This window comes from Paramormyrops kingsleyae, chromosome 21 (assembly GCF_048594095.1).
Source record: "Paramormyrops kingsleyae isolate MSU_618 chromosome 21, PKINGS_0.4, whole genome shotgun sequence".
In the NCBI taxonomy this organism is placed as follows: Eukaryota; Metazoa; Chordata; class Actinopteri; order Osteoglossiformes; family Mormyridae; genus Paramormyrops; species Paramormyrops kingsleyae.
Window position 1 is genome coordinate 20,015,961 of NC_132817.1, and position 20,715 is coordinate 20,036,675.

General features: G+C 41.3%; 2 protein-coding genes and 1 non-coding gene across 8 annotated transcripts; 1 reads left to right on the forward strand and 2 right to left on the reverse strand.

Annotated features, from left to right (window-relative positions):
- The first annotated feature begins 417 nt into the window (after nt 1–417).
- Nucleotides 418–11,892, forward strand: slc35d1a (solute carrier family 35 member D1a). Of its 5 annotated transcripts, XM_072704515.1 has the most exons (15): nt 418–628; nt 1,364–1,397; nt 1,505–1,591; nt 2,661–2,728; nt 2,883–2,954; nt 3,094–3,162; nt 3,291–3,393; nt 6,566–6,628; nt 7,086–7,148; nt 7,294–7,386; nt 9,026–9,093; nt 9,507–9,585; nt 9,692–9,774; nt 10,537–10,589; nt 11,423–11,892. In XM_072704515.1, exons 1-15 carry the CDS (start codon nt 432–434, stop codon nt 11,431–11,433), a joined length of 1,143 nt encoding a protein of 380 aa, XP_072560616.1. In that variant the 5' UTR covers nt 418–431; the 3' UTR covers nt 11,434–11,892. The 5 variants fall into 5 exon arrangements, with proteins under 5 accessions (XP_072560616.1, XP_072560615.1, XP_023662203.1 ...); XM_072704514.1 differs by having other exon boundaries at nt 10,537–11,892; XM_072704516.1 differs by lacking the exon at nt 418–628 and adding an exon at nt 837–946 and having other exon boundaries at nt 10,537–11,892.
- Nucleotides 11,893–13,259: 1,367 nt separating this feature from the next.
- LOC111841015 (mesoderm induction early response protein 1-like) lies at nt 13,260–19,453 on the reverse strand. 2 transcript variants are annotated; one of them, XM_023806433.2, is made up of 13 exons: nt 19,333–19,453; nt 18,525–18,549; nt 18,138–18,283; nt 17,644–17,832; nt 17,066–17,192; nt 16,767–16,831; nt 16,585–16,657; nt 16,275–16,426; nt 15,927–16,008; nt 15,591–15,685; nt 14,981–15,108; nt 14,569–14,696; nt 13,260–14,154 (listed from the first exon to the last, which is right to left on the reverse strand). In XM_023806433.2, the coding sequence occupies exons 1-13, from the start codon at nt 19,339–19,341 to the stop codon at nt 13,916–13,918; spliced, it is 1,458 nt and encodes a 485-aa protein (XP_023662201.1). In that variant the 5' UTR covers nt 19,342–19,453; the 3' UTR covers nt 13,260–13,915. The 2 variants fall into 2 exon arrangements, with proteins under 2 accessions (XP_023662201.1, XP_023662202.1); XM_023806434.2 differs by lacking the exon at nt 19,333–19,453 and adding an exon at nt 18,621–19,321 and having other exon boundaries at nt 14,981–15,027.
- A 352-nt stretch (nt 19,454–19,805) lies between these two features.
- Nucleotides 19,806–19,877, reverse strand: trnah-gug (transfer RNA histidin (anticodon GUG)). The gene has a single exon. It is a non-coding gene; the product is annotated as a tRNA-His (tRNA).
- Between the last annotated feature and the right edge of the window lie 838 nt (nt 19,878–20,715).

Genomic DNA, 20,715 nt, shown 5'->3' on the forward strand with positions numbered 1-20,715 from the left:
CTCATCTGGAGGACAATCTGATGGATGCATATGGATTTGATGGATTCAGCACCAGTCAAAGCCCATGCAGGACCCTAGACAAACTTCACCTCTGAGGTGTCTCAGGAGAAGGCTACCTGCCTGAATATGTAATTCCTGCTGCTAAATATGGGGGAGAAGGAGTGCTGATATGGGGCAGTGCACAGTTTCATCTGTCATGTCTCCTAATCTCTGTACTCAGAGTTCAGCAGAAAATTCGAAGAATGTGAAAAGAAACACCCAACAGTATATTGACGAGATGTATTCCCCTTTCTGTTTTAGTCTTGATTTCTCTTCTTACTTGAAATAAAATTTTAACATTGCCCTACGACCATTGCTACCCACAAGAGGTCCTCCTAAAGCCGTAGGTAGCGTCGCGCTGATACGCGTCACCACGACGTCGCCTGGCAGCAATGGCGGAAGTTCGGAAACGTCAGCATGCTCGTGTTAAAGGAGAAGCTCGCGAAAGGAGGCTCGAGCACAAGGATGAGCGCGAGGGGATGGCGGCCGAGAGTCTCGCAGTGGTATTAAAGCTTTTCGCTGCCGGATTTTATGGTCTGAGCTCCTTTCTCATCGTCGTCGTGAACAAAAGTGTCCTGACAAATTACAGGTAACCAAGGGGGCTGACTGACAGCCATTTTTTGCTGGACTTTGGACTTTGCCGTGACGTCTGAAGCCACTTGTTAAAAGTGCATGGATGTCACTGTGCTTGAATATTTTTAGAGTAGCTGCTTAGTGTGAAACAGGCGAGTGCACGGCGTTGCTAGCTTACAAATGTGGACATTTCAACCACGAATGTGAAATAACGGTTTTTTTTTTGTGGTGTGTGCTTAGATTGCAGGATGATCGTTTTAAACCGTTATCCTGGGATTTTGTGATGGAGCCACATATAGAGGGCAAAATTACACACAGTAGTCAACAATTAAAGGTGGCCAAATTACGAGTGAAACTTGGAACACCAGACTGAAAATTTATATAATCACACTTATAATTAATCTAAGATAAACTAACGACGATTTCTTAATCTGCCTATTTTTCTGGTTGCATCACAGTATCAGTTATACATACATGAGGAGCTATTGAGTCCCTCACAGATGTAATACAGTTACAGTGAAGAGGGCGCTATGTTTGGTCACGCATTTTATTTTCATATGTCATGGGAGCTTTGTGTCACACACATTCCAAAGGCTCCGATGTTATCAACTGAAGAATATTTAAAATACTTTTTAACCTATGTTTTGCGTATCTCTGCGCTTGGTGGAATCTCATTAATATCGTAGTATTTCATTTATAACATTTCGTGAGTGAACATTAATGTATTAAACGAATAATTATATATTTGCAGGTTTCCCTCCTCGATATGTGTCGGAATCGGCCAAGTAAGTTGGAATCTCTGGTTGTCGTCTTGTCATCTTGGCTTTGTATAAACACAAAAACGTAACATCTCCGACGTGCTGTTGCTCTTTTCATTTATTAATTTCTGTAGATGTTGGCGACAATAGTCGTGCTTTGGGGTGGAAAGACACTCCGAATAATCAACTTTCCAGATTTCGACAAAAGCATACCTCGCAAGGTGAGCCGCTGTACCTTAAAATTAATTTATTATTGATACATGTCATGGTTAAAGAAACGTCCGTCTGTACATTTAATGCTTAAAAACAATTTACTCAGTCAGCAGTACTTATATTTGGGTCATTTTTAAGGTTCCTTATAGATGGAAAGACGGGCGTAATTTCTTAAGAGTTCAATGCACTCTTAGATAACCTCGCCCTGTGAATGAGGCTACAGACTGCGAGCACCCGTCAAAAGCGGCTTTGTTTGACGGAGCTTGCTGTCTCCAGATGTTACTTAATTCAGAGGTGCAGTCTAGGCGAAGAAATAGCACTGAAGGTTTTCCTTCATGACCCAGAGCTGTTTGCTTGTATTACAAATGTTGGAAACAGTTTACTTGACGGAGCAGAAATATCATTATATATACTATTACTTATGTATTAAATGACCACAAACTAAGTCTTAGTTACATACTAATATCATGTTAATTCATCGTTAATGAATCGTGACGCATGTTTTATCCGAAGCAGTTACTATATATTTTTTTACTATTTCTGTTAATTCTATAAACCTTTCTTAACTACTACAAGAGCTATTGAAGGAACAATTAGTGAATAACACAAGTTAAATATTGATCTAACACTTCTTCACCATTAATGAATCATGCACTTACTATATTTGTTACTATATCTATTAATTCTGTGAATCTTGGTGAACCACTGAAGGAACTACCGAAGTAACAAGTAATGAATAACGCAAGTCTCATGTTTGTTCATCTTTAATGAATTATGAGTAGCGACTATATTACTTCAGGATCTGTTCATGATTTGTACTTCAGTAGTAACTGAGTTATAACTAAGTATTTGTGCTCCATCACGTAAAGTGTTACCCAGATGTCTGTGTTTGTAATTTTATGGTTTACTGAAATCTAAATGCAGTATGTATTTCAAATCTCCAAATGACCTGCAGTGTGTATTTTTGTTTGTGATATTGGATTTATATTTTCTGGGATTAGAATTTTAAAGAACTGCCTGTTGCCTTTCAGATTATACATCAGCAGAAAATAATTTCATATTTCCTCTCTCTTGCAGACGTTTCCTCTGCCTTTTCTTTATGTAGGGAATCAAATAACAGGATTGTTTGGGACAAAACGGCTCAAGTATGAATCTCTTTGGCTAATGCATGCTGTGTAAACCCATTATGAAGAACCACTTTCTCTTCTGACTTGGTTGTGTATCTTTTATGTGGTAATATGTATTGGTTTTTGCTGTTACATTGTGCTGATGTGTTTTCTTTTTCCTTTTACACCCCAGTTTACCCATGTTTACAGTCCTCAGGAGATTCTCCATTCTCTTTACCATGATAGCAGAGGGATTTCTTTTGAAGTGAGTATTTGTGTCTTTTTTTTTTTTTTCTTCTGTGAACCGATCAATGCCGGAATTACTCTAGTGTACCAGATGCTTACATTTGAGACGGAAGCAAGTTGAAACAGTAGTAAATCTGCATCTCACATTCTTTCTGCAGAAAGAAATTCTCTCGGCCTGTCCAGCTAACAGTATTTGCAATGATTCTGGGGGCTTTTGTGGCAGCAAGGTGAGATCACCGTGCCGTTAGTGTGTGACTATCCATCCATTTGCATGCAGAAGGTTAGACATAGACGGCACCTATGTTATAACATATGTGGGTATTGTGTGCACATCTGCTTTGTTTTCTTTTCACAGTGCTGATTTGGCTTTTGACCTGCAAGGGTACGTGTTCATTCTGCTGAACGATGTCTTGACTGCAGCCAATGGAGCATACGTGAAGCAGAAGCTTGACTCCAAGGCAAGTAGATGTCCACTATTTCAAGATCGCAGACCATGATAGTAGGTTAATTCATACTGGACAAGTTCCAGATTTTACATATGAAAGTACAGGGGTAGCCTCAGACCGATATTTTTATAACTAGACTCACCAGTGCGACTTTATGCCCAAATATGCCCCTCATATCATGTGAAACATGCGGAGAGAGTGAGAATCGGTGTGTTTGTGTACGCATGTGTGCGTGAGCGAGATCATCGGACCTCGGACTGATTCCAGGTCCTCGGAGGCACTACTGTGGAGGTGCTTGTAGTGATAAACTTGCTGATTGCTTGACCGCAAGCACTGGCACTAACATGGAATTTATGCAGAAGCGCAGAAAAAAAGACACAGTAGATGGTATTACTGTATGTTTGTACCTCAGTTAGACTGAATACCTTTCTTCTGCATCTCCAGCCAGTGCTGGCAGTGAAACTTATCAGCACACCGGAATAACGTTACGTTGTTTTTTATTCAGTAAAAAATGAAAGATTGATCTGCTGGCCAGATTTACTTATGAACTATAAACATGTTGCGGGTTGTATAAGTAAAATCAGGGCTCTCAAGTTTCACACCTTGACCGTGAGACACGCGCATTTCAACCAGTTCAAACACAGAAGTAAGGGATAACGCCAAGGTGTCTTGTTATCCAAGGTGTCTTGTTATCCAAGGGGGCAGCGTGTGGCTCAGTGGGCTAAGCCGTGTGCCTGTAATCACAAGGTCGCCGGTTCAAGCCCAGCCTCAGCACGTCTGCAGGTCCTTGAGCAAGACCCTCAATCCCCAGCTCCAGCTTCACGGACAGCTTGCTCTACAAAGAGCAAGTTGAGGGAGGCGTAAAAACAATTTCCCCACGGGGATCAATAAAGTATCAATTATTATTATTATTATTATTGTTATATAGGATTAACGGATGTGGCACTGGCGTATGGAGTGCAGTTTTCCGCCGAGTTCATAGCTGTCCCGATCGAGTTAGACAGAATTAATAGCCACCTGTCAGCCAATCAGAAAATAGCATTTGTTGCATGTCATCCTGCTGCAAGCACGTTATTACATGGATGCGCACATAATACGGGGTGCAGACAAGGTGGAAGTGGCAGATCAAGATCCGATGGATGCAGTAAAAGTCAATGCATCTGTCACGCATTGACTGTGAGACACACACTGCGTCCCTAAATGTAATCTTACTCTAGACTTGTGATGACCCTGGTGAAATATAAATAAAAGTCTGTGTCCCATTATTATCGCGATCGATCCCCCCCAGTAACTAACAAATAACAAAATGACTTGTTCAAATAAAAAAATTGTGCTGTAATGTTTAATGTATTCTTCTTGTTGTTGAAATTGATCTAAAAACATATTGGTATCATTCAGGAACCAGTATCGAAATCAAGATATTATTCTGGTACTGGTATCGGAAAATTTTGAACGATGCCCAGCCATAGGCTAGGACAGATTTATTGGCTAAGTACATAAACTGCTGGTTATGAGATGAGAAAATGGTAAAAAAATAAAACAATGACTCTTGAAAAGATTAGTTTTATATCAAACTGCCATAAACACCCGACATCAAATAAGCAATCGATATGTCATAAGTAGATCTGACGCTGTTCCCAAAGCTGTATGATTCTTGGGGTTTGCTCTGCTTTTTGGTAAAATCGAGAACTTCTGGGATCTGCAACTGGAGCATCACAGAATATGAACGTCATGTTCAAAGTCGGTGTAAAGAATTTGTGTTATTCCAAGATCTAAATTGAGTGGGTATCAAGAGAAATAGAAAAAAAACTGAAAAAAATGTTCCAGATATCCAGCTTGTTCCTTCTCAAGAAGTGGATCTGTACATCAGCACTGTGCAGCTCCGAGTACACATTTCCCCTCCCTTAACAAATACACCTGGTGAATTAGGGCACAGAACATCGGCTCTACAGTTTTTTTATCTCTCGTGCTTATCCTGGTCAGGGATGCCTGGAGCCTATCCAGGGGAGCACAGAGCAAGGATATACCCTGAATGGAACGACCGGTGCATTGCAGAGTGCACACGCACGCACACACACACACACACTTAGTGACACATGTGCCAGAGCGCATGTGAGATTTAACTCTGGAGGTGTGAAGTAAAAGTGCTACCTACTCAGCCGCAATGCAACTGCATCATTGCAGTCATTTTGAATACATACCGTGCAAACAGGAAGCAGCCATGACACCTCTCTCAACAGTCGAGAAATGAGAAAGTATGTGTTTGGGAAATTTCATTTGGTTCCACATAAATGACAAACTGCCACATAACAGAGCGATGAATTTAAGTCGGTAGCATTGATCTAAACCACCATTTAAAGACTAAAAATGTCCACGAAAAATGGTCAGGGATTCGAACCAGCAATCTTTCAATTGCAAGTGCACGTCCCTAACCATTAGGCCACCACTGCCCCACTTCTTGCCCTTTGTGACATTGTGGGAGAATAAAATGTGACGTTATTATCGTTATGAATTTCCCGAGCCCTTCACGCACAGCTGTGCAGAAACATAATAAGGAGTCCCATTATCCCCAAGACCCAAACACATTTTCTGAGCTTGTTTGTCATGGTAGAGATCGGGCAAATCCAATAACTTTAATACCTCACAGATAAGAGGCCCGGACGATTCAGCGTTTAATGGTCCCTATCTAGATACGACCACGTTTGCGCTGTGCATGAGCTTAATTGAGCTGATAATTACTGGGGTGTGCAATGACAGCTGGTTGGGCTAATCTGAGCTGCTGAGTGTCTCTCAATAACTAACGTTTGTCCATGTCCTTAGGAGCTGGGCAGGTATGGGCTACTGTACAACAGTGCCTTATTTCTGTCCTTAGGAGCTGGGCAGGTATGGGCTACTGTACAACAATGCCTTATTTATGTCCTTAGGAGCTGGGCAGGTATGGGCTACTGTACAACAATGCCTTATTTATGTCCTTAGGAGCTGGGCAGGTATGGGCTACTGTACAACAATGCCTTATTTATGTCCTTAGGAGCTGGGCAGGTATGGGCTACTGTACAACAATGCCTTATTTATGTCCTTAGGAGCTGGGCAGGTATGGGCTACTGTACAACAATGCCTTATTTATGTCCTTAGGAGCAGGGCAGGTATGGGCTGCTGTACAACAATGCCTTCTTTATGTCCTTAGGAGCTGGGCAGGTATGGGCTACTGTACAACAATGCCTTCTTTATGTCCTTAGGAGCTGGGCAGGTATGGGCTACTGTACAACAATGCCTTATTTATGTCCTTAGGAGCTGGGCAGGTATGGGCTACTGTACAACAATGCCTTATTTATGTCCTTAGGAGCTGGGCAGGTATGGGCTGCTGTACAACAATGCCTTATTTATGTCCTTAGGAGCTGGGCAGGTATGGGCTACTGTACAACAATGCCTTATTTATGTCCTTAGGAGCAGGGCAGGTATGGGCTACTGTACAACAATGCCTTATTTATGTCCTTAGGAGCTGGGCAGGTATGGGCTACTGTACAACAATGCCTTATTTATGTCCTTAGGAGCAGGGCAGGTATGGGCTGCTGTACAACAATGCCTTCTTTATGTCCTTAGGAGCTGGGCAGGTATGGGCTACTGTACAACAATGCCTTATTTATGTCCTTAGGAGCAGGGCAGGTATGGGCTACTGTACAACAGTGCCTTATTTCTGTCCTTAGGAGCTGGGCAGATATGGGCTGCTGTACTACAATACCTTATTTATGTCCTTAGGAGCTTGGCAGGTATGGGCTGCTGTACTACAATGCCTTTTTTATGTCCTTAGGAGCTGGGCAGATATGGGCTGCTGTACTACAATGCCTTATTTATGTCCTTAGGAGCTGGGCAGGTATGGGCTACTGTACTACAATGCCTTATTTATGTCCTTAGGAGCTGGGCAGATATGGGCTGCTGTACTACAATGCCTTATTTATGCTCGCGCCAACACTACTCTTAGCATATCTCACCGGCGACATACAAAAGGTGAGTCTGTTCTCATGTTTAATTTTCTTGACCTGGATTTTTAGTTTCAAAATGAATTTATGACCTTTACTCATTTTTACATACATTATTAGTAAGATCTAAGTTGCTCATGCAGCCGTATAACGGGTGTGTCTTTAAAGTGACTAATCTAAATATACCTGGATATGTACAGAAGTGCGCAAAACTCTTAGGCAGCCAGAGAAAATGATGTTTAAATGACCTTTATATTGGTGTAAAACTATGATGTTAAAGTCTGTTAGCTTAGCCATTTCAAATCTTCCGCTAAAATCACCCCAGTAATTGCCTCATCCAGCCAATACAGTCATGTGATATATATATTTTTTTACTCAACAATTCGCACACCTTGCTTAGTTAAGTAAAGTCAATCAGTGTAATATTGATTAGCTAATTAAATTCATTAATTAAATGAGCTGGTGGGGAAACGTAATAAATGAATGGGATGGCTGAGGTTCCCCAGAGGAGAGATTTTGGAACCAAAGCAGTGATCTTGCCATCCAACAAGATATCAGTAACTTTGGATTTACTGGAGAACTCTGGAGAACCGAAGAAATTCTTACTGGTCTTTATCGTGTAACTTGCATATATTCTAATCTTAAATTTTCTTTTTTTCTTCTGAGCAAATGTGCACTTACTACTCAGATAAATAGCTTTAAGCATTTCTTTTAACTGCCTAAGACTTTTGCACAGTAACATAAAGCAATCCAAACTGTCTAAGTCTCTCACTAATGCCAGAGTTTAGGGGGGTAGTACCCAATGGTTAGTGGAGAGGTTCTGGTGTCATTAATAGCAGTTCATGCAGTGTATGGTTCTCCAGTTCCAATGGGAAGTATGTGAAATATAAATGATCTTCTGCAGTAATTTTATTATATTCAACAACAAATGAATCAAAGCATGTAATAATGAATAAAACTGTGAAGGAGAATTTACATCTGATTGTCATTTTAACTTTCTTTTACAAAACATATTTGAGAGTCCGTGTAAATTTGAAAGCCCAGATCAAATTTTGAATCTTAGAGGCAGTTTGTGTTCCAGCTTGTTCTGCTGGGACCTCTTCAGGAAAAACCTCAGGCAGATGCTGGGCCTGTGAACAAAGTGGCTATTATACCCGTAACTGTAGTTAATGAAGGAAAACTTGAAGCTCGCAGCACTCGTGTGTAATATGCATATATTTAAAATGTCATACAAGTTATGATTTTCAGTGCTACCAGTCTGTGCCATGTCAGGTTTCAGTAGGACAGAGGCGTGTGTAGTCTTGCCTTCCTGGTCCTGCCACGCTGTACTCACTGCTTTCCAGGGACGACAGGTCCAGGACAGCCCAGAGGGGACAGGGAACTGGTCTGAAACAGTCATATGAAAACCAATAAATAAACAGATCCACTGCTTGGCTGCTGGCCACTGTAGCTCAGCTTAAATGGAAAATGACTCAAGTCTTAATTCCTGCTGCAGAACTGGGATGGTTCCAAGACGATTACCACTTGGCAAATGTCCCCATTCTCTTACTCCATCACCTTACCTCAGTATGAGTAATGTAGCATATGTTGGACTGGACATTACATTTTTGGTGCTTTTAAACTTATATTTTTATTATAAATGGATAAACATTTCTTTTCTGTTTTAGGCTGTGGAGTTTGAGGGTTGGTCAGATGCTTTTTTTGTGGGCCAGTTTGTGCTCTCTTGTGTCATGGGGTAAGTATTATTATTATTATTTAATATTACAGCAGTAGTATTTTTGACAATATTTAAAACGATATTCCAGGAATGTCACTGAGCCGTGGTTTGCTTTGTGCCCAGCGTCCGCCTAATAACACAATTCTGATATTGATATTGTGGTTCTTGGAAATGCCTTTTATGGCCCGTAAGTGTCAGTAGATTTAAAAAATAAAATACAGTGCAATAGAAAGTACATTTAGCAAAACAGGACATGTATAAGTGCATGCACGAGTATCACTGAAAGTGTCCTACTTAGTGGTGAAAAATGATTCTGAGTATAGCTGAGGTCAGGGTACAACAGACTTGTGTTCCAGAGAGATAGTTATTGAGGATATTATTGAGATATAAATCAAGATAGGAAATTCTGAACTAACCTTATCTTTTTTTAGGTTTATTTTAATGTACTCCATAGTGCTCTGTACACAGTACAACTCTGCACTGACGACAACAATCGTAGGCTGTATAAAAGTAAGTTCTTCCTTATTCACTATCTTCATTTGTGTCCAATTCAGTATTTCAGTTTTTTCTAATGTCTTTTTTGGATATATCTTCATTTTGCTTTTTTCATTGCCAGAATATTTTAGTAACGTATATCGGGATGGTCTTTGGAGGAGACTACATATTCACATGGACTAATTTCATTGGTCTAAACATAAGGTATGCATCACATGACCCACACATGCATGTTTACGTCTGGAAGAATGAATGAAATTGGAAGCCCTGCGAATAGTAGTCTGAGTCTTCCTTTACTGTTTTGCGGTAGCCGAAGCTTGCAAGTCTCTTTGCTGAGCAAGGTAGATAAGATTTGAGCTGCGTTGGGACTTGATGTTAGAGAGTAGCATAGCTTAGAGGATATAGGATATCATGGCTGTTTGTAAATAAAGATCTTAACTAGGCATTTATGTCGGGAAATGTGGTTTTTTTTCGCATCCTAGTGGCTTCTCATACTTATTCTTCATTTGCCGTTGCCATCGTTTGTTAATTTATCATCTAAATGCAGTTGCTGCAGTATCTTTCAAGGCAGGCGATGAGACATGTAAAATATGGTATTGGTCATTTATTAAACTTATCCTGGTAGCTTGTCCTTTTGTCTCAGGAAATGTTTCAGGTGTGAATACTGAAATCACTTAAGGAAAGGCATGTTGAAGGATTTTTAAATGTCTCTGGTTAATATAGTGGGAATCCGCCTCTGTGGAATCTCATACACTGACCATGTTGTGGCTTGCTAAGCTGGAGGCTGTCCTGTTTTCTCTCCGGTGTCCTTGAAAGAATAGATAAATGCTTACAGCCTTCAGCTGGCTGTGTTTTACAGCTCTCCTGTGCTTGGCGGGGGCAGGGGTGGGGGGCAGCGGGACAGCGTCCCGTTTCTCGCTGTGACTGGCCCTTGTGCTGATGAACGTCTCACTGTTTGCTGTACAGTATCGTCGGAAGCCTGGTCTACTCATACATCACCTTCACAGAAGAGCACTCAAGTAAGCAAAACGAAAGCACCAACAAACTGGAAGTAAAAGGGAAGATAGCTGTATGACCTTAAAGGTTGGGTTGTACGTGCTTTGGTACATGTGGTTCTGTACTTTTTGTTGTCTCATTTTTATACCTTCAAGTAGCCAATCTGAGAGACACTCCTTACCCATTACGCACAGAACTTGGCCTAAGGACAAGGCAAAGCATATAGTGTTACTGTTTTTTTTTCCCTTCTTCTTTGGAACAAAGGAATATGTGTTGGGTCATTCCTGATCTGTTTACCATTTTAATAGGGCATTTTGGGACCAGTTCTTGCTAACCATGTTTGTGACATGGTAGATGTGTTTTAATAGTCTTTTTAAATATATGAAAGCTATAGTTATTTAAATGGAACAAATGTATTGTGATTTATCATAGATGTAAAAAAATGGTTTGGTATTCATAATGTCTGTTTGTCCTTGTAAGGGGGGGGGGGCTGATATTCCTCACCCACCCCACATTTTTTGAAAGTGCAAGAATGATTCCTGATAAGCTGAATGATTCAACTGAATATGTGAGGCTGTGCATGGTTTGATGTGCGCGTGTGCAATGCCTGCATGTTTACATGGTACTGTGACTTAAATACGGCACAATTTGTTTAAAAATGTGCTTGAAAAGCTGCAGCAATGCAGCACTGGTTGAGCATTTTTTTGTTAGCTTTTTATAATTCTTGTTTAACAGTATTAGCATAGCCATCTTAGCATTGTTTGGTTCAACGCACCTTTATCGACTGCATACAGTAGGTGGCTGAAGTAAACGACATATGACAAGTGTTTCAAATGTTTACCTTTTATTTCAACAGAGATGCCTTAATGGAGAGCGCCACCTGGCAGTTGCAAATTGAAATGACTTCATGTTCATGGCGACTTGTAAAACGCGGGTACTTCCATAGTATTGTAGACAAATTAAAGCTATTGCAAAATTACAGATGTTTGACACCATCTATATGAGCAGAGTGTGAACCAGATGACAGTGTATTTTAATATAAATTAGTAGACTTTGTTCAGTTAACTGTAAAATTGTATTGCCATTCTCAAAGACTAAATTGTATTACCTTGCAGTGGCCATTTGAACAGGTTCTTTACCTTACCACATACCTGTTTTACATACAGAGATGGATTATATGGCTACCAGGCTATTGTATTCCTCTCACTGTAACGGATAAGTTTTTGTGTTTCAGTTGAACTGGGTCGCCACAGTATGATGATTTGTTACAGGGCTGTAAAGGGAGCTGACTGTACATGTTGTGCAGAATAAAGTGCCTTTATTAAACTGCTTTCCCCCCCCCCACGTCTAACTAAAATTACCTTCAGCATTCACTGTAGATTAAATTCTGCACCCGTGTGTAATGAAAAAGCAAGACAGTTTTACCTGGAAGGAATTCAGGATTAGGAGTGTTGCTGTAGTGCTCATTTTCTGCCAGCAGCCATAGCACCTGCAGTTCAGGCTTGGTAATCTCCCTGAAGCTAAGCAGGTTTGGGCCTGGCTAGTACTTGGATGGGAGACCAACTTGGAAAGCTGGGTTGCTGCTGGAAGAGGTGGTGTAAAATGGTGGAGATTTGGATCCTTGGAGGTACCCCAACATCTGGGCTAAAATCACCCACTGTGGGGCCCCCTCAGCCACTGGTGAGTGGAATGGGTGCCATCATACCATCCAGGTGGGGGCTGCACAGTGGCTTCTGTAAAGCGCTACGAAAATGCAACTTTTATGCATATTGTGGCCATTTGATTGTTTTTCTGAAGGGCACAGAACTCCCAACAAACCACCCTTACGTTGAAGTATAAAACTACATCCCGCACTGTAAATCCAAAAAAGAAAGAAAAAAACAGCAAGTGCTCAAATTTTCTTTTGGGGGGAGGGGGGGGGGGGGGGGTATGATTTTTAAAAGATTGCATTGCACAACTCTGTCCCTTTTACTAAAAACTGCTTATCTCTCACACAGCAGGAGATCAGACAGATGAGCACACTCTGTACCAAACCTGCACGTCAACGTTTTTATTTTTGATAAAAGCACAATGCCATCTTTTTGTAAGAATGGAAAGGGGGGGGGGGAAGAGATCAAAACAACACCCACTTCTCACGGTTAAAGCTTTAGAACAAAACACATGTTAAGTGTTTGCGCTTGAAAGTGAGTACAGAACAGGTGCTACTCACACACTCAGAAGAACAGCAGCAGAAACTCCAACTAAGTTTTGTGAGCATATGGGAAGCCCGAAGCAGTCCTCAGAGACCCCCAGCCAGTCCACGTTTATTGTCCCTCCCACCTGCCTACCGGGATTGATACTGTGAACCGGGCTTGGAAAAACCCTGTGCTAGAGCATCACAGCCAGCCGCTCTGACCGGGGCAGCTGAAGGTGTGACAGCACACAGCCCTGTTTCAGGGGAAGCTCTCCAAATGAAAAGAACACACAAAAAGGGAAAAATACCCCACACACAATGCGCCAATAACTATGGGCCAAAAACAGCAAAACAATCCACAGCTGGACGGAGCGGAGGAAACAAGTTCTAGTCTGAATTACGCACACTTGTCAATTTGGTTATAAAATGTGTAAGAACAGTAGAAAATAAATCTGTACAAACTTCACAGAAAATGACTCAATATGTACTTCTGAAAGAGAAAACAGCAAATCGGACTGGAGAAGTGGAAAAATACAGCTTTATTCTAACTGCCCCCTAATGAGTCTCGCGCGCACGCACACACACGGAGGACATCACTGATGTCAATATGCTCACACAAACCAACCTTGGCGGGTCCCGTCTGGCTCGTTAAAGAGAAACGGCGCATGCTCAGCTTCCGGGACTCGGAGCTTATCCACCAGCGCGGCCTCACAGCCAAGACACTAGCTTCACGCTCCAAGCAAAAAAAAAAAAAAAGAAAAATAAATAAAAGAGAGTGCAACATGGTGTTTCTGGGGAGGCGCGGTCTTGCCCGCCTGACGGGGGCCACCCCCCCTCCATCGTGTGGTGTCCTGCCAGCTGCCACCAAACTGGCCGTCTGCCTTCGTAACCGGTATCCGGGTTAAGCTCGTGGTTGCTGATTAGCTTCCGTAAAAATATAAATATCTTCCATATACAAAAATATTACAGACAATTTCTATTAGAAACAGGAGAATAATTTCAGTATAAATTTCAACAGGTCCCTCGAAAGGAAATAAAAATGAGTTTTCTTCAGCATTAAAGTAGCTGCGTTACTTTGGGATATTAAAAAGGGGGGGGGGAATGGCCTGCGTGTCTCAGTGCCTCAGATCCACACGTCTGTGCTGGTGATGCCAGTTCCATTTGGCTTAAGCTCGCTCAGTCCTCCTCTGGCGCCCCCTGCAGGTCGACCTCCACTCTCCGCCTCTTGGCGAGCTTCTCAGGACTGGCGTCGGCACCCTCCACGGAGCCATTCCTGCTGCCACCAATGGCCTCGGCCCCATCACAGCCGTTGGGCTCTCTGTCCAGTGCCGCTTGGTCCGGGTGCGGGACCGGTCTGTTTGACTGGCTCTCATTAGTGCCGGATTGAGAGTCACTTGCACTGTGACTCGCAAGCCCTGTGACAACAGAAACCGACTCATGAACAAATTCAGCATGAAAGAAGGGACTATCGGAAAAAGCTCTGAACCCCATAAAAACTGATCTTTTTCCGTGAACTATGTGCTTTCAAAGCAGACACATGCACATATAATCTCACTTGAATACTACAGAACAACATAACCCATTTTACAACTAAGTATTATTAGTGTAACTATGAATGGAATGTGGTCCAGGGTGTACCCTGGCCTTTTGCCCTGTGCTGCCGGGAATAGGGTTGGGGCGCTCCCCCCCCCCCCGCCCAAGGCGCTGACCAGAATAAGCAGTCAGAAGTAGGATGCATGCATGGTATTACTAAACTTCCTTCATTCTCGCTCCAGCCCAGATAAAGCACAGCGCCCCCTGCTGCACGTTCCCCGCCCGCTGGGGCTCACCGTTTTGGTTGCTGCTGTCATCTTTCTCGGACTGACCGGTGCTGCTGTTGGGCGTGGTGGACGGCGGAGAAGCCGCTCGGCTAGAGGCAGCGCTCTCCGTTTCGTCGAGCAGCCGGTCCATATAGTCCCTGCAAAGGGCAGGGTGGACCCCGTTTACTGCTTGTGCTGTGGTACTGCAAGCCACGCCCACATTCACATCGCCAACGCTGACAAAACGCTGCTGCATAGCGCCTCAAGCTGCTCCATATTACCACGGTCGGTACGGATTGAAACATTGACGCAACTTCGTAACGACAGTAGCCGATGGTGAAAGGTTTCAACTATCGTAAAACAACTTAAGGTTGTTTACTAACTTATGTTACCAAAACAGTCAATAAACCCGTATAGCAGCATTTTCATTAAAGTCACTTACGTAACACCTGGGTGAAGAGTGTATTTCCTTTTCCCAAGTCTGGTTTGCTGTGCAAAGAAATCATAACGCTCAGATTTCTTCCACATGTAATAAAAGGCCACACATTCCCCTACAGATCTAGTTCTCACCTGAAAAAGTTAATTGATCAGATATGAGATAACCAGTACCTAAGAAAAAAAATCAGCATTAGAAAAACATTTGGACAAATGTAGCGTTATTTTTCAATAAAAACAGATTAAATTAGTATACAATCCATATCACAGAGCAGACATAAAATCGATTTGTTAAAATAATGGATGCAATTCCTTATTCTAGACAAAGAAAAGGTATAATTCACTTAGATTTACATAAAAATGATTTAAAGACATTCATGCATTAGGTGCTCATAGAAATATTTAAGCAACAATGACAGTACATGTCAATGTCATTAACAGATCATTTTATTACTTGCTCTAATGATCAGAATAAGCATAAAACGCTGCAAATATTTACCTTGTTTGCTTGTATTAAATGAAAATTTAAGACAAAGATAATCACAGTATATGTAAATCAGTTTGTTTATTACTTGTTCTAATAGTCAAAAAAAAGCATAAAAGGTGTGAATAATTACCTTATTTGCTTGTATTAAATGAAAATCTTTCCCATATGCTTTTAATCCTTGTTCAAAATTTCTGCATTCTTCCTCTGTCCAAACTGATAGCTCTTCTGTGGTAGCAAGGAAGACGTGGGAAAACGCTTAGTTTCATTACAGTGATGATACTGTAAATAAAATAAATAATGTTTCTCCTAGTCCCCTTCAAAACCCAATTACTAACGGCTTCAAAAATTGTAAAAATTTGTGCAAAAAATTAAAAAATGACACATCATCACACTTATTAGCCCATACATACATACATACACACACTCACAAATACAACATGCACTGAGACATAAAATCAGTCCGTACCTCTGGCTGCTTTCACATTAAACTTCAGCCTCCTCAAAGCCTCTTCAGTGTTAAAATTACACTTCACTAATTCATACAAGGCCTGAAGATAAACACAAGCCACAAAAACCATGTAAATAATCACCACGAAGGAACCCCAATTCAATCCTCCTTAACAACGCAGTTGCTTTCAGCAGGTTCCTGACATGACGCACAGCGATGGGGATTGCAGCATCATTTTAGTGTTCTGTAAATTCAACAGTTTTTAATAATCAGTGATAAGAAAATCACTGTAAAATATGTTCTGGCCCATTCTGTGATGACTGGTGCAGGTGATGCACAGGAGGGCAGCTTCTGGAGTGACGGTACCTGCTCGTTGTCCTTGATGTGAGAGCCCTCTGGGATGGCATCCACTCCCTTCTCTTCCCCTGTGCGCTTGGAGGCTTCTACCAAAAACTCCACCACGTCCTCCTCTGGGAGGAGCTCTGGGTCCCATAATAACTGATCATCGTTTTCATAAACTATAGGCAAGGAAAAAGCAAAACGGAATTTGTTACAGGCAAGAGCAGAAATCAGGGCTTCTACAGAGCAAAAATGTTTTTTCAAACCAGTCTCACGCTAGATTAAATACCAAGAGATATAAACAGCAATAATATTAAACATATCAAAGAACACTTACTTCTTTCATTCTCTTTATATTTGGAAAGTCCAGATGGCATTTCCGCCTGATACATCGATCCTACCATAATCTCCTGAAGATCCAAACACACCCTCATGATTCATTTCTTTAAAATACAATTTGAAAACAATTTGATGTCCTGGTTTATTTTTTTTTATCTCTCAGCATAAATACACAGTTACCTTTTTCCAGTCTTCAGAAGGAATATAGTCTTCATCTTCCTCAGATTCCTCCTCAACATCATTACCTTAAACAAAACACTTCCTTCAGAGGAAATCTATTTTAAATCTACTTTTACTTGCACGACAGTCAGGAGTCACTTGGAAATACAAAACACCACTGTTGGAAAATGAAGAGTCCACTTCTTCATATATAACAGACCTGCTTGTGGAATTTAACAGGAATGGTCGGCCATTTTATTGTTTTCTAGTCACCTTAAAGACGACGGCCATAACAATACTGTTGACTTGAAGCTACATACTCTCAAAGTATTTGCATCTCCGTGGGCGGATCAGCTCTGCATTGTCTCGAGATGTTGCAGACTGAGAACGCTCGTCATTGGACGGCTGGGTGTCATCTTCCAGGCCAGAATCCTTCACTCTCTCATCCTGAAACCCCAGAAACAAAGACCAGAGATAAGTTTGCTTTAATGGTCTTCAGGCAGTTCTCACATAATGACATTTATGCAAAAAAAAAATAGCATCCTAAATTTCAGCATTCTGAAATTTCAGACTTTTATTCCTTTGTGAAATTCAGATCAAGAACAAGGCACGAAAAGCTCAATTATAACCAAGGTCTATGTTTTATTTATTTATTTATTTATTTTTTATACACACACATCTTAACTTCCTTATTTAGGCAATATTTTCCACCCAGGGTGACATTAAATTTTATTCAGTCATACAACTAGATATTTTTATCTAATGAAGCACAGCCAGAAAAGTGCTCAGAGGTATTTAATAACATATAAAGGCCCCCTTTGAGACTAGGACAAGCAACATTAACATTCCCCATGTACTTAATCACCAGACGACCTACTACTGCCACTGCATCACAAACCTGGTTCCTATTGAGTTCCCCACTTCTGCTGTTCTCATCATTATCCACATCTTCAATATACTCCTCTTCCTCACAATCATCCTCCTCCTCCTCATCTTCCTCCTCCTCCTCGTCTTCCTCACCCCCAGGGGACCCACCACTTGTATAACCATACAGACTCAACAGTTCCTGTATGGGCATATCCCTTTCCTATCACAAAAATAAAATTTACATCACCATTAAATTAGCTGTGACATAATGGCAACATGCAGCAACACGTCTAACCATTTCATTGCAAAGAGAACCAGGAAAATTTATAGAGGTGGAAAGTTCCTGTCCAGAAAGTAAAAATCCAGGCCAAAGTTTTGTTTCGACCAAACAGTTGCGTACTCTGTGATTGACTCTTTATGCTCAAAAGATTGGCTGAAACAAAATCTTGGTCTGGATTTTTACTTTCTGGACCGGAACTATCCATCTCTGGTAATAACCTGATATCATGATCAGATGCCACTCACCCGAGCAAGATCTTCAATCTCACTGGTAAAGTTTGTCTCTCCCTCCAGCATCTCCTCTTCCTCCAGGGTCCGCTCATCATCGAAGTCATGAACAAGCATGTCAGCAGATGGGTCAAACTCATGGTCATCTGAGCCAGCTGAACCTCCTGACAGTTTTACAAACATAAATTAATCATATGGCACCATACAAGAAAAACCGCTAATAGGTTAGTTTTTCCAACATGTATGCATGTCACGGTACGGAATATAAACACAACTAACGTAAGTAAGAAAAAGGCCAGGAAATTTAAAGTGTAAAGTTTTGATAATAGTTTCACCCATTTTATCAAAAACACAAATCAAGGTTGTATTTTCCCCCCACAATTACATAACTTTAAACATGTTTACCTGGACTCGAATTCCCAAAGGAGGGCTAAAAGAAAAAGACACATATCTATTAGCCAACTCGCTGCATATAAATAAAAATACTTAAGAAATACTAACCATGCTAACCATCCATTTTAGACAGAAATATCCACACACAGCTGGCCGCTACGCTGGCAAAACTTATAGCTAAATTAATAGATTTAAACGAAATAAGAGAGCAGGAAATGTGTGGAAGGCGATTGCCCGCATAGTGCAGAGGACGAGTCGCCGGCCTAGTGGATGAAACTGGAAGTTTGAGATGGAAAAGCGCGCCTCAACTTGGTAGCTACACAAGTATTAGCCGACACACACAGTAAGCTACCAAAGTTGTGCGCTTGAAGCAAATAACCCGGACTTTGCAACTGCTGCTATGCGGATAAATAACATTTTCAAACATATATTTTCCTACCGTAAATAATAATAACTAAATAATAAATACCCAAATATACGCAAAGCTACATCGATAGCTAGGCAGGATTGCCACATTAAAAATGAATTACCATATTACTTATTTGGCGCAATCTAACTTGAATGACTAGTTACACTAATATTACTACCAACACAGTTAAGTTACCCAATAAGCTAGCTTTCCGCCTACAGACAGAAGTTTTAATTAACATTTGTAAAAATGCAACAAGTGTTCGCAATATTAAAATAAACGCTAAAATTTGAAATACACAAATATTTTTCCAGTTCAGTTCCCTTACAAAACCATTTGACAAATTCGTAAGACGACATTATGATAACTCGAAGCTATCACCGAGAATATTTATCTGACTTTCCCCCTTACCTGCGCCATGTTTGCTCTGCTGATGGGTTACGTCACGGGTCAGGCCAAGGTCCCGGATGGAGCGCCCGCTGCAATCCCCGCCCCTTATTCTAACGAGGTGACGTCAGCCAAAGGTTGCGCGCGCTCTTTAGGCGCACGTACATAATGAAACGAGATATTTTAAATGTCATTTGCACAAGGAGTATAGGTAAGCCGGAATATGTATTTTTTTCAGATCCAATCTTGGTCTTATTTTGAGTCATACATATACATATAAGTGAGTGAAGCTTTGGGTTTGAGCGCACAGTCAGCCATTTATAAATCTTTGAATCGTTATCCGGCACCTAGAGCATTTTTCGGGTGGGTAATTAAGTTAAGTGCCTTGCTGAAGGGTTCACCGGAGTCCTATTCTGCAGAACATAGGATCTGAATCGGCGACCTTCCATCACAGTCTTAGAACCAGTCACCCTTCCCCAAAACAGTCACTTGTGATCTGCCGTGACCCGGATTCGAACCGGGGTTGTTGCGGCCACAACGCAAAGTACTAACCACTATACGATCACGGCGAGCCACCGGTCACTTCATGGTTGCTAACTCTTACACATCTGACGTGACACTCACGCTTTCAGATTCTGACGCTCAAATCCTTATTATTCCGTTATAAATCTTAAGTTAGATACATCAAAAGCGCTGAGGTAGTTTGTAATACCTACAGACTATATAGGTATTAAATAATAACCTACATAGGTTAAGTACTCCCTTCCCCCCGTATAAAAGAGTAATGAGTTATGCAGTAGACATCAATAAAATATGATCTTTTGGACAGTTTTTGTGTCAGAAAACACAAATTTTAACCTTTCTATAATTTCATATAATCTATTTAATAAATGCTTATTGTATAAATGTAATTAATTCAATTATTTAGGCTAAATATCGCACATAGAAACTATGCGCTATCATAATCAGCACATTGGCCCCTGACAGCAGTAATATTTCTGGTTTTAGGAAATACATTGTCATTTCCATTTTAATTGATGCCACTTAATTCTAATAACACTGATGGTATGGATGAAATTTCTGTACAGTATGTTTAAAATAGGCTGTGGAAAAGAAAGTGAGCAAGAAGAATAGAGCATGTTACTCAAGAGAAGCTTGGTGGATGTATCTAAATCCATCCATCCATCCATCCATCTCCTACCGCTTTTCCGGGTGGGGTCGCAGGGGCATCAGCCTAAGCAGGGAAACCCAGACTTCCCTCTCCCCGGCCACTTCATCCAGCTCCTCGGGGGAATCCCGAGGCGTTCCCAGGCCAGCCGAGAGACATAGTCTCTCCAGCGTGTCCTGGGTCTTCCCCGGGGCCTCCTCCCAGTGGGACATACCCGGAACACCTCACCAGGGAGGCGT

Excerpts from the sequence above, each read along its gene's own strand:
- slc35d1a (XM_072704514.1), top strand. The coding sequence starts at position 432 with ATGGCGGAAGTTCGGAAACGTCAGCATGCTCGTGTTAAAGGAGAAGCT. Across the intron at positions 3,163-3,290 it reads GGGGCTTTTGTGGCAGCAAG|TGCTGATTTGGCTTTTGACC; the intron begins GTGAGATCACCG and ends TTCTTTTCACAG. Across the intron at positions 7,387-9,025 it reads TCACCGGCGACATACAAAAG|GCTGTGGAGTTTGAGGGTTG; the intron begins GTGAGTCTGTTC and ends TTTCTGTTTTAG.
- LOC111841015 (XM_023806433.2), bottom strand. Across the intron at positions 18,284-18,524 it reads CTTTGGGAATTCGAGTCCAG|GAGGTTCAGCTGGCTCAGAT; the intron begins GTAAACATGTTT and ends TAAAACTGTCAG. Across the intron at positions 17,193-17,643 it reads GGGAACTCAATAGGAACCAG|GATGAGAGAGTGAAGGATTC; the intron begins GTTTGTGATGCA and ends CTGGGGTTTCAG.